At 44.0% G+C, this 13621-nt stretch overlaps 1 protein-coding gene across 2 annotated transcripts in view; it reads right to left on the reverse strand.

Moving 5' to 3' along the window:
• Nucleotides 1-13621, reverse strand: part of spns2 (SPNS lysolipid transporter 2, sphingosine-1-phosphate) — a 58605-nt gene that overhangs the window by 11157 nt on the left and 33827 nt on the right. For both annotated transcript variants that reach the window (XM_056409681.1, XM_056409687.1), the window contains exons 4-10: nt 13281-13432; nt 10498-10564; nt 6753-6892; nt 5708-5860; nt 5286-5475; nt 2898-2963; nt 2212-2310 (exon numbers count right to left, since the gene is read on the reverse strand). In XM_056409681.1, the coding sequence (XP_056265656.1) occupies nt 2212-2310; nt 2898-2963; nt 5286-5475; nt 5708-5860; nt 6753-6892; nt 10498-10564; nt 13281-13432 (867 nt within the window). The remainder of the gene's footprint in view (nt 1-2211; nt 2311-2897; nt 2964-5285; nt 5476-5707; nt 5861-6752; nt 6893-10497; nt 10565-13280; nt 13433-13621) is intronic.

Below are 13621 nucleotides of genomic sequence, written 5' to 3' on the forward strand. Positions count from 1 at the left end.
ACACAAATATCTACACTGGGAACACCGTGTTGGTTTGTAGAGTTGAGCGCATCATCTTGTGGGCTGGTTGGTGCGCATCTGAAAACCGAAATTGTGAACTCAAAGGACTGATTCACACCCTCACTTTCTCCTGTGGTTGCCTAGCAATAACAACCGGCCTGTTTTCCTTGAGATTCTCCACTTATGCTCATTCAGGATTTGTGCCAGTCTGCAGGGGGGACTGTTTATCTGCCTGAACTCAGCGTGCGTCACGACGAGGCCGTCGCACTCGCGTGCTAAACCTCAGATCAGGAACCGAGGCAGGGGGCGGGGACGCACCCGGAGAGCTGAGTGCCTCACCGGTTTGTGTAGGAGTAAGAAACTCCCCGACATTCAGTGTTTCAGTCAGAGGAGAGACGTGACCCCAGAGGTCAGAGTGAGAACTCTGGGGCCATGCCTAGGTAATTCTGGCTGGCAGTGTGTGTGTGTGTGTGTGTTGCATTATTCTGACCTATGCAACTTGTCGGAATATTAGCAGAGCAATTTTATTGTGTAGCCTCCCCTTTCTACATAAGTTGTAAGGTTGAAGCTGAAGGTGGAACTAACGATTATTCTAATCATAAATTCATTTTTTTCTTTGTTTAGTCTATGAAATATCAGAAATTAGTGACCAAATGTTCAGAGAGCCCAAAGTGACATCGTTAAAAAATTTTTTTGCCAGTCTAATAATCTAAAACACAAATATATATAATTTGTAATTAATTAGTTGATATTCTGGCTATACTCAGGTTATGTTTATAGGTTTATTCCTCTTTTATTTTTACATTTTAAGATCTTTCAGTTCCTTCCCTCCTCTGGCATCAATTACTCACTCCACTTTAAAAAATCACTCTACCCTATTTAAGTACTCCTTTGTTTCTCCTTTTCTGCTGCCACATTTTGGATTTGTTTGCTGTTCGACCCTGAACTGTCCTACGAAACAAGCCAGCCCTCACATTTGAGAAGCTTGGGTTTTTGTTTGATGGACATCTGAAATGCTTTATTTGTTCTCAAAATTACTGTCAATTATAATCAGTTAATCCTTTCAGGAGTGGTTGAAACATTTTACATCAGTGGGATTAAATTCATCCAGACGGGAGTCACACAGTACTTCAATGTAGTGCATCTCTTAACGTGTCAATAGGACATTCGTATAGGAGATGACACTGAGTTTCATTTGATCTACAGAATCAATACAGCGCCGGTCTCTGAGCCAGATTCTGTTTCTCAGAATGTGGATCTTTTTTATTTTTTTAATACCAGTTTTGTGAAGAGCTTGTCAGTACTTGGAGATAACTTACTATCCCCTTTTTATCCGGCTTTGACAAAAGTAGCACAGTCCACATTTCCATTTAAGGAGCAGAAGAAAAGGAAAATCAGGAGACTTTGAATGCAGCTCGACAGACAGCTGCGTGTGCTGCCAGCTTGTCAGGCCTCGGCAGAGGAACTCAGGGATCAGTTTGATCCACTAATCAAAGACTTCCACTTTGCTTTTGTGAACATGACCTGGGCCGTGAGCCAGGGGCACTACAAAAAGACACAATGTAAACACGTGGCGGTCTTTTCTCTCCCAGCAATTCACTGGCCCCAAAGTTTATCATAGATACTGAGGAGAAAAAAAGTGAAACATTAGGATACGATGTGAAGATTGAGACGCAGCCCGTCTTTGTGTGTTGCATGGCTCTATTCTTCTTTTCTTCCTGTATGCTCAAATAAGGCGTACAGAATGTGTACCTTCATGGAGTTACTATTTAACTTCCGACTTGTTCATCCTCTTTTGGGAATGAGAAGAATGCTGCCCGACAGTCTGAGGTGGATCCTGTTTTATGCTCCATTGAATAGCTTGTATTCTGGATGTATGATGTAGTTGGGGGTTGAGTGACTCTGACCTTGAGAGGCCTACCAGTCGGAACCGCACTTTCACCTTCCGACCAATCAAATACAGTGACCCGACCTCTCCTGGTAATCATGAGATTCACTAGAATATGCCACTGACAGCCTGAAGAGCGGTGTTGAAACCACAACCCTGTTAGCCAGCTCTCCTGAGACGCGTGCTGAAAGCTGCTCTTGTACCTCACTTTGCACTGGCCCACTTCAAATCAAGAACTGAGCCTGTATCTGGCATGTGTGGTTTGAATGTAGATGCGCCCTCCAGCGGGGTACATTTAAAATGTTTATCTGGAGGAGTCTTACCAGGCCTATCAGGTACGGACTTCCTGCATCGCCCAGCAGATGAGAAGTGAAGCTCTGAAAGGCGATCGCTGTTGCTCTCCTTGTGGGGATAACGACGAACTGCACACAGAAAGAAAAGAAAGAAAGAAATTTACACTTTTATTGATCCCAGTGGGGAAATTCTTCTCTGAATTTGACCCAGTCTTAGTTATTAAGGAGCAGTGGGGCTGCAGTGTCTTGCTCAGGGACACTTCGACATGCAACCGGGTAACTTGTTGTTGGGGGACGACCACTCTCCCCCATGAGCTACAGCCGACCCGGGAACAATACAAAGGATCGTGTGAGAGGACGAAGACGCAGAGGTCGAAAGATTCACTCAGCCGTGTTAAAACAACTCCCACAGTCAAATCTCTATGCTGAGCCCACCTCCAGAACACCCGAGGCAGACCTGTCAGTGGCAGCACAGGCTTCACTAATGGCCTATATCTGTCTCTACAAACCCACCAAAACATATATCAAACAAAGGCCCCGCTCCGTTTGTTGCCATGAGCAGTGCATGAATCAATCTTAGAAGACAGTAATGATCAGCTCCACCTAAAACTGTATTCCACTCACATGTTTCACAAAACCTCGTCGGACGGACGACCGACGTTTGTTGCAGGAGTTTCCAATGACCCAGTCGATAAGTATAGGTTCCCCGTACTTACCATTAAAATGTCTGCAGTTATGGCCCAGTTCAGGAAGAGCAGCGTCTCTCCGATGAAGATGCAAACCTACATAAATAAAGCAGAGAGACAAATGTCCATTTAGTGGCGCGAATTAAGATTGGCCAATTTCCTCTGCACAAAGGCCGGGTGACCTGACACGAAGCCAGAAGAGGAGGCTGCTCATGCCGCGACTGTGTGTGGGAACCCTGCGCTGAATAAAAGTGTTTCGGTTGCTGTGGTTTAAAAGCATGTCATTATGCTGCGGCCCAATTATACGTGGAGGTGCAGGCCTTCATTTCGGTCTCACTGAGCTGAGTATTTTTCGCCTTCGAGCTAGAAAAAACAGCAGAGGACGATAAGGACTGTTTATTCTTGTCAAAGCTCATATAGTCAATGTGGAAACGGTTTAACACTTTGGATCCAGCTGCAGGATTTTAATCTATGTCCCACTTCTGAAAGGGTGGAACAGAGAACGCAAACTTTGAATGGCATCACTTACTATACATCATACTATATGGACCAGTACCAGCTGGCGATGCTATTTGGCCACTTTCTTGAAGGCAGACCTAGAGGGATTTGGTTGCAGTGGAATCTCGTGTGTCTGTATTAGCTGGTTTTGTCTGGCACGGTTCAACACGGCCGGTTGTTGTGTCGTTCCTGCCGGGGAATAACCCTTCTGCTTGCGTGCCAGACCTACAGTACAGCACAGAGAGCCACAGAGGGAGTCTGACAGAGGAGATGTCTGTTCCGAGAGCTGCGAACCAGACACTGTGACCGACATGTTAGCTCTGAGAAAAGAGAAGCCCAGCATTTTCTCAGATGTGTTGACGAGACAACAGCTGCGAGGGGTCAATCGTTGCGGCCGCGTCACGCCTTATAACACGACACATCTGTCAGCGCTTCGCCATGAAACCTGAGCTGATCACTTACAACTGCTGTACTGCACGGCGATTTAATACTGTACAGTAGAGTAGTGGGAGAGGCAAGGAAGTCACATGTTTCGAGCCACGGTCTGTTGTGCTGCTGTACGCTTTCATACAACAAGACACTTTATTCTTCCTTGGTAAGATATAGAACATTTGAGAGCATTAGCGGACCACATCTTCACGCTTTAAGACGATACAAATATAGAAACCTGGTGTCACCTGAGTGCAAAAGCCCTCTCTGTCACAGTAAAATCAAGTGGGACGGATCTCTAATCATGTAATTAATATGGACACTTAGCACCTCAGTTCTAATTGCTTAGTCATGCCTCTGTCAAACACCTAATAAATGTGACTCTCTGACCTCACAGGAGTTCATATACATTTGAATTTATTCAGTCAAAATCATCACTTGTGCATGTAATTATGTATCACTTAGTCACTAGTTTGCTTAGCAGCTGTTGAAGACCAGTACAATCAACACAGTATATTGGTCATGGCACACTTAATTAATACGGTTATTATTTAACAATGTTATTTAATAATTCTCTGTTAATTTAAAGTGTGTTTTTGCTGTTTTTAAATCAGTCATTGTCCAATCCTGAGCATAAAAACAAGCTCACATACTTAAATACACCTCAGACTACTGTAAAAAAAAAAAAAGGAGATAAAAAGTCAAGATGTCAAAGATGCCAGGGTCACACATTTAGGATACATAATTCAGTTTGTTATGTTCCTTTACACGCATGGGAAACATTTCCTATCTTTTCCGCTTTTCCTGCGTTATTACCGCCCAAGTTGTTGAGAGTCAGTTCCTATTCTTTTGTCTTTGATAGGATTGAGAAATGTGCGCTGGGTGAGTCCAACAGCCCGGAGTGCATTGTTTCAGTGCAGTGATTGTGAAGGTGCACTCGTTTCCTGCTTCGCGAGGCAATTAGTCACAAGCTCTCTGGCCATTTGCCTGAGACTTTTAACTTTTGGCAAGACGAGGTATGAGCCTCGGCTACCGGCAGCAGTCCCTGAGGCCATCTCAATCTAACCTGCAATTATGGCAGTTAATTATGAGGAACAACACCCACTCAGTGCCTTTGGGCCTGAAAGGGACTTGCGTCGGGCAAGGTGTCCTTTTACTGCTTTATTCCTGACTCAAACATTTGGATTCGCCTCAGGGGCGGAGAATAAAAAGTGAAAGTCTGATAACCAACCTAACAAGAGAGGGCTTAATGAACATGCTAATCGATCTTTGTGTGAAATGCACTTATTGTAAGTCGCTTTGGATAAAAGCGTCTGCTAAATGACATGTAATGTAATGTAATGTAATGAAGGACATCTGTCAATGAGGACCTGTTGATTCTTGGGAAATAGGAAAGCAAAAAGTGACGACGTAACTTCCTCCACTGTTCGATTAAACTTCCTCTGCCGGAGATACAATAGACACAAAAGAGTGACAGGAAGCGACTCTTACATAGGCTCCTACGATACTCTTCTTGGCCACCACGAAGATGAGGCAGATGAAGATGGCCGAGCCCAGCATGCTGACCGCGCACACGAGCGGGTCGGCGCGCTCCGTCTTCTGGCGGCACAGGCGCGTGGTGGCCGCCCCGATCACCACGCCCAACAGGCCCGTCACACAGGTGATCGCCCCGAAGATTAGGCTGGACAGAAGAGGACGGACGAGACAAGTTATTTCACACATCATGCAGTGTGTTTAGTCCCCGAACCACCCAAATGAAGCTTAAGTTCAGAAGAAGTATGGGTAATTAGAAAAAGGTGCAGCATTCCAATATAAATGGATGAACTGGACTGAACAGCTCTACAGTAGTTCAGATCCAGCTTCGAGCACACAGTGTGCTTCTATGGTTTCCCATGACCCCATTAACCTCTCACCTGTCTGTGCTACTGCAGACCTCTTTTGTGCACTCCTCTCCAGTCTTCTGCACCACCTGGGCTCTGGCCAGGTACAGAGGAATCCACATGCCGAACGCACCTGTGGCAAATGACACCGCCGAGGACGCCAGGGAGGAGAACACGTAGCTCCGACTAAATCAGGAAGAAGCACACGCGAGCGCCAAACCAAACAGGTGAATATCTTGGCTTAAGAAAAGCACGCGGAAACAAGATGCTGTTTTCTGTCACACAACCTCACTTGATTTCTCTCTCCGTCTGTAACACAAAAAGACAACGACTGCAAACTCATAATGAAGGAATACGACAGGAATTTGCAAGTGTGTGTGTGTGTGTGTGTGTGTGGGGGGGGGGGCGGCACACTATTATCTCGGAGGTGAGAATTTAAAGGTAAATGGTAAGTAAACTGAAATTATGTGCAGTTTAAAGGTTGACAGTTTTATGTGGAAGACATAAACCCTAAAATAACCCTATTTAACACTTTCTATTAATTGTGAATGTGGAAGACTGTGTTCAGCTAAACGTCTCACAGTGTGGGGAATGAATATGTGGTTTCTCGACTAAAATAGATCCCATAAACCTGCATGGCTGCATCAGAGGAGCTCTATAGAGTTTATAACATTTACTATAGTCCACAAGTCATTTAGTAACAAGGATCTCCAGTGTCATGAATGCAGGGCTCCCTTCACAGGTAAGCAGTGTTCACTGAGTCTGGTCTTACATGCCCATGTCAATAATGGCTATTATAGGCTAAATGCAAGCAAATAAGTGGCAGTGTTTGCATCGGGCTCTGAGATCGTTTTCATTATCTGTTTATATGACAGTTATTTTCTTAGTCAATAGCTTGGTCAATAAAATGCTCATTACAATTTCCTACAGCCACATGTAATGTAAGCATGCATGAGTCTTAGTGATCAGCTGGGCAAAAATGTATAACTTTTTTTGGGGGGAGGGGGCTATACTAATCACTGATCAGGTAAATGGGTAAATATCTGGTGCGTTCTCTGAAGCCGATGCGAGGCCTTACTTCTTGGCGAGCGACTTCATGTCACAGAGCCAGGAGGTGCGGTACTGCACGCGTCCCATCTGGTCAGCGCTGCCTCTCTTCGGCTCGGGCACGAAGAACAGGATCAGGGTCCCTGCAGTGATCCCGAAAATCGGGGACACCTACCCGGGAAAGAGAGAATGATGAGGCCTCTGAGGTGGAGGGGGGGCGGGGGGCGACATGATCCCTTGCCATATACTGTTTTACATTTCCACTTTAATACACATTTAAATGAAAGTCATGGACCGGAAGTTCACGCAGGGCAGTTTGCGAGCGTGAGGATGAGAAAGAGGAGAGTCGCTCTCCGTCGCGATGTTGCTCCGTGTCACAACATTGAGCTTCTCAGAAGTTGATAAGTCTAAGTCTGACTCTAAGTCTAATTCTGACTCTAAGTCTAAGTCTTAATCAAGACGGTTCCTGGAGTCGAATTTAAACAGTGAATGACGTCCCGGCAGCAGACAGGAGACAACCAGAAATGGCGCTTTCATCTTAATTGGCTTCTTTTTCATGTCCATAATTAAGCTAACGTTAGTTCTGTTGTGTGTTAGCAAAATAGTCATTTCAATGTAAAAAGACTATTCTAGCCTTTTACCAGTGGTTTGTGAATACCAAGTGTCTGAAGGGAACTGTATGTGGTGTTTAAAGTCTGCTTTTCTTCGTAATATTCAGCCAGTAGATGCCCCCTCACCCCAAAGCTGGATATCCAAGAACCTGGATCTAAGTTGCCACTGAAACAGCCAGATGAACTCTCTACTTTGTGGTGGGATCGTTCCAGTCTCTTGGAACACAATGTACTTGAGAGAGAGCATTTTGACTCATCAGACTCCAATCAGTCCTCCATCTGATCTGAACTCTGTTCACTCTGACCAGTCGTCCCTACGGTCCTCACACAATGACTTGGAAGTTACTTGAAACTATAAACCAAGCTTTATAAAAAGAGCAATTTTCTCGGGTTTAAAGTAATATTTCCACATCCATTTTAAACGTTGTATTTGTTTTGCTGTTCATGGGCAAACTGAATGATTGTGTTGTCATGTTTATGGTCATTGCACCCAAAAGGTAGCTCCTTCCGAACCTCGAGGGAGGTGTACTTACCCCAGAGTGAGTTACTTTTACAATCTGAATGGACGGCCCCTGTGTTTGCTTGACATCCTATACAAGCCCTCTGGAGCTGAGAACATTCCCTCTGCTCGCTCTATTGGCATCGCGTTTGTGGTTTTTGTATATGTGTTTGTGTGTGTGTGTGTGTGTGTGTTCGTGGATAAGCATATACGATTCTAAAGGAGCTTTTTGGGCTTTGAGAGCTGCTTTGTGAGCGCTACACCAAGGTGAAACCCTCATAATTGCACATCTGCTATTATGTTCACTATCATCTTTTATGGGTTATGAGGTGGCATGTTTGTGCATGTGTGAGTGTGTGTGTGTGTGTGTGTGTGCTTCTGTGTGGGGGAGACAGAGACAAAAGGCAGGATGGGATGTGTGGGAGAGGATTTGTTTGAGGAATACATATTGCTTACAAAAGCTAAACCAATTTCATCTGTCAGAGGAAATTCATCATATTATATTTGGTAGCTTATAAAAGCCATTTATGCTGTGTTTAGTGCTGTGAAATGTGCAGCTGTGTATATGTGTGAGTGTGTGCTTAAGTCTTTCTTTGAGGGAGTAATTCTGAGTATGATGTGGCTCAGTTGAGGATTACACTAATGAGTTCCTTTCCTAGAGTGTGTCTTCTGTCCAATAGTCGTCTGCTTGTGGGGAGCAACTTAATTAGATCGACATCGACATCAGAATCTTATAAATGTACTTTCAGTCAGAGGCAGCTTGATGGAAGATACAGAGCTTGTCTGAAGGAAAAATACATATTTGTTCTGTTTTTCACAAGTTTTTCACTCACGACCCCTCCTCATTAGTCTGTGACCTTTGACTTTGACTCCCAGCGTGCACATTAGACCCTTCCTGTGAGGATGGTAGACAATCAAACAAATTAGCTACTGCCCTCTTCTGCTCCTCATTTCTATGCATCCCCCTGTTCCTTATCAACCGTTTTATAAACAAGGAAGGTAGCTGGAACACGTTGGGCAAAAACAAACGGAAGTGCTATTTTCCTTAAAGCAGGATACCGCTCCACAGAACCCCTTTCATGTCTCGAGTTTTGTTTTTCCTCTGCATGTCACAGTGGTGATTAATTGGCTTTCAGATTGTTTTATTGGAATGCCATTGTGACTGCTGTGGGATAAAGTGTCCCGCTCTTTGTGTTCCTGTTTCCTCAAACCCGGCGAGTTTTCACATCCAGGAATCTTCTCCTCCACGCCATGCTGGGAGGACGTTTAATGTCTTCCTTTAAAATGTCAGTCGGTTCATAAGAAGAGTCGGGTCATAATTTGTTAGAGGGTTTTATAAGCTGACCCTGAAGTCAGCTGCTCCTGGGGAGTCCTGTTAGACTTGTCATTGGTCCTCTCCATTGCTGCTGGTATGCCTTATTGAGCTGTTGGCTTCTCAACGTTTTATCTCGAGTATATCCGTTGGAGTCCCAGTAAAAAAAGTGCTCTGAGGGCAGTGATTTATGCTCCTGATTTAACACCTGTGTTTGCTCCTAAGTACGCTGTAAATATGCTACAGCAGAGAATTGTCCAGTCAGGAATTTTTGCTTTGTTGGAGAGAAACCCTGTCAAGGCGAGACATCTCAGCAACTTTCTCCAGATAAATTTCTCTTGAGAACTGAAATCAGCCATTAATTAAAAGAGGTCCCAGCTTATTGCTTTTGGAGCACCTTTGGGTCATTTTGCGAGCCAGTGCGTAGGAACAAGTGTGTCTTTGTGCTCGGTCGAATCGCCCCACACAGAGGCTCGGGCCTTCTCTGGTACACATCATTTCTTCCAATTTGTTTTTGCTTCATCTAAAGAACATATTCTCCTCAAATTGTTATCCCAGCATCATTTTCATTTCAGGCATTTTTCATTGTTCTCTTTTGTTTGTTTTAAAAAAAGCAGCAGTTGTTGATGCTGTTGCAGATGCAATAGCAAGCTGGTGGTTATTGGTCTGCGGCCGATATTTAACATGTGTGTTGTGACATAGTGACACATTTGGTTGACCAATCACAATCCACAGTACAGCTAGCACCCCTGACTGCACCCAGAACATGCATTTAGTACTGTGTCCTGTGCAGGGACAAACTGTACCCCTAGCAACCTCTCCCTAAAGAATGAAACCTTAGTGTTTCATTAAGTTCCTACACTGTAAAAGACACGATGATCAGGTACTGAGGCCGACATTGATCCTGCCTCACCAGAGACAATCCCCGCGGGTAAATGAAAGTGTGATAAAAGATGAAATTGTTTACAGCGGGAAAATTAATAGAAATCCACTTTCCTTGCAGCAGTCATCGGATCAGAACTGAACCACCACGACACGCAGGCGTTCAGCATGAACACATATTAGAAGATGTCGAATGCGTTTTGATGTTAACGTTTCCTTTGAGAAAGCGTTGTTCACGAGGCTGGAGGCTCAACTGATGCTGATGTGAATGTATGTGAGAGCTGTGCCGCCTTCGGGCCTCTTTGCTCTGTCACATCTCTACAATGTCAGGGCCTGGACCGCCTGTTCATCCATGTGTGCACCCCCGGTGCTTCTGCCACCACCGATCCCTCTGACCCCAGATCCAAGACAGGCTCTTCATCTGCCTCTGTGTGCATGTTTGTGTGCAGTGTTGAAGGATGCATGCCCTTACCCTCAGTGCCCAGTGCCAGTCTCCTGCAGCCACCTTGGCGCTGGAGCCCAGGATGTAACCCAACCCACTGCGGAGAGACAGAAAGACACAAATCGTCATATACATTTCTCTGAACCTGCTTCACTCAGGTCTAGCAGGAAGTGTATATATATATGAGTCAGTGTCCAGCAGCTTACGCCTACACTACACACATCCTGTTTGTCTGCCAAGTTGAGTGTTTGGGCACTTGACATGGAAAGCTTATGACAGTGTAACTGATCAAAGCACCGGTACCAGCTCGGCTACTTGGTCTATTTGTGGCGGTGCGATTTGTGCACAGTCACAAAATGCAGGTGCAAAGTTACCGCCCACGACCCAGCACTAACATGGTTGGCTGAAGGCTGAAGGCTGTGTGTGGCACAGTGAAATTGAATTTCACCACATTTTACTTAGTTAAAGACTGTTTTGAGAGTCCTAAAGGGAAATAACATCGACATTTCCTTTGAGGGAAAATGTTGCTAGATAAGATCAGATCAGATAAAGGGGCCCTTGTGCTGCGATAAGCCTCTGCTGCTTGAAAGCATCAGCATTTAAAGGACAGAGAGAGTAAACCGAGGCTCGTGGCAGCAGAGGACCCAAAGTTAAACATGTGAGCTTTATCTTCAACTCAGTTATGCCATAGTAAATACAGAGCTGACTGCTCTTTTGATATTTGTTTGTGCTCTAGGCCTGAACTATTTTGATAAAAAAGTAATCATCTCAGTAATAATCAGAGTGATAATAACCTGAATATTCTTAGGGGTTTGCACAGTTGATCAGACAAAACACACAATTTTATTAGATCACCTTGAGTTGTAGGAAATTGTGATGCTTTCTTCACTTACTTTAGAAAATAAACAAATATATAATCAATCCATTAATTTAGAAAACACACTGTTGAATAATTGATAATGAAAATAATCGTTATTGCAACACGGTACCCGGACGGCCTCCAGTAAGCACTAAAGACTAAAGATATCCCCCAGATGCTTCCATACTGCACACGAGGCATCATAGACTGGTTTGACAGTGGTGTGAATTATATTCAAGGGTTTTTATGACTGATATTGTCTATCATCATCATCATCATCATCATCCTCATCATTATTATCATCATCATTATCATCATCAAAACATTAAACGAGGGAGACTCTTTGGAAAAGAACAGTGTAAACATTTCCCAATACCTTACTCTCATTTGTCCTCCAGCTCATTCCTACCGTTTTTAAGCCTCTTCACTAGATTTAGTCTAAAGTCAATTAGACTTTCTGATTTCCTGGAGAACCTGTTGGTCTGCATGTGCGGAGCCTCTGGTGAAGAGGTGCTGCTTCCCATCAGCAAAGCAGGTTGATGAATAGATTGATGATCAATTATAGCCAGGGACTTGACAGTGGGCTCTGATCAACCATTGGCTGATGTTTGTAACGGTACACACACATGCTCACACAGAGGGGGAACCGGTCGACGCTTGTGCTTTCCATGATTAGTTCTCCATAAATATCAGCGGGATATAAACAGACTCAGACAGCATATAATATTTCCAGGGAGTGACTAACAGCGAATGTTATCAGTGTTTGGAAAGTTCAACACCAACAATAAAAGTCGAGCAGGAAAAATATGCTCACATCAAATGCCGGTGTCGCCGCACAGAAAGAAACCTGTCTCCACGACCAAGTTTAAATTATGGGGGGGGGGGGGGAATCCATTTCCTGTGAATCCGGTCTAATTCCTGAGGTCATTTCCTGGAGATGGTCATAACAACCTCAGCAAAGACAAACAAGTGGGAGACTGGATAGGATGTTTGACTGCACTTCACTGAGGCCCACTCTTTCACCTTCTATTGTCCGTGTTGCCGGGCAGTTTACTGTGACCCAAACATTTTGGCGGCTCATAACACACCTACTCAGCCCAGTTTAGACTCTCCCTATCTCCAATCTGCCATTGTAACCTGAGTGGCATGTTATCCATACATTTAATGTAATTCTAAATTATAATGTTGACAGTGTACAGAGACCGCAGACCCTTTACTATTCAGCGTTGCCATGTGTACGACAGCTCAACACTGTATACAGGACTGTCTCAGAAAATTAGAATATTGTGATAAAGTTCTTTATTTTCTGTAATGCAATTAAAAAAACAAAAATGTCATGCATTCTGGATTCATTACAAATCAACTGAAATATTGCAAGCCTTTTATTCTTTTAATATTTAATATTTTTTAATTGCATTACAGAAAATAAAGAACTTTATCACAATATTCTAATTTTCTGAGACAGTCCTGTATATAACGATAAACCTCAAGTGGCTCCCGCGCCGCATCCACCAGGACGTTCAGCTTTTATTACTTGGCTTTGTTTGTTTCCTCCCTGTGGTTCTTTTTCTGATTGAATGAACTGAAAAAGCTGGAGATTTGAGCACTATAATACCTCCTACTCTCACACACAAACCGCCTCCCACTCTCCTTTAAGCTTCACATAGCCGATTGTAAATTGTGCTTTTCTTTCTGCAGAGGGTCTGAGCTCTCGGGAAAAAAGAGAGGCAGACAGGAGCAAGCCTGGCCTCCATGAGAAGATCATTTCAATTATTAATGCTCACTAATTCTCCTGATTTCATTGCACCTTTTGGGTTTAACATGCAGAAAACCAGCTGAATTGGAAGAAATCACCAAACTATAGCTTCTCAAATGTCAATCTCCCGAAGTAGAACACATATCTGGTGGTTACCCAGAGTTTGCCTCAAGAATACAGGACGCGTCTGTGTCTTACCTTCCCAGGGGGATGGCCAGGTAGAAGACAGAGAGCATCATGGTGCGGCTGTTATTAGTGAACAGGTCTCCTATGATGGTGGGAGAGATGGAGGAGTAGCTGGACTCTCCGATTCCCACGAGTCCTCTGGAGAGTACAAAAAGCCAGTAATACTGCAGAGAGGGAGAGAGAAATAAATAGGAGTTTTGTTATCAAGCTCTGTGTCAACCCAACAAGCCATTTGTTTTGGTCATAATTATTTGTCCTTTACTTCTAGCTCTAATTCTTCTAGCCAGTAATTATCTCTATTGTCATTGTAATCAGGCTTCCAATGCACGTATAGTACATTTACCAGCTCTCAG

The sequence above is a fragment of the Pseudoliparis swirei genome, chromosome 3 (assembly GCF_029220125.1).
Source record: "Pseudoliparis swirei isolate HS2019 ecotype Mariana Trench chromosome 3, NWPU_hadal_v1, whole genome shotgun sequence".
NCBI lineage: Eukaryota > Metazoa > Chordata > Actinopteri > Perciformes > Liparidae > Pseudoliparis > Pseudoliparis swirei.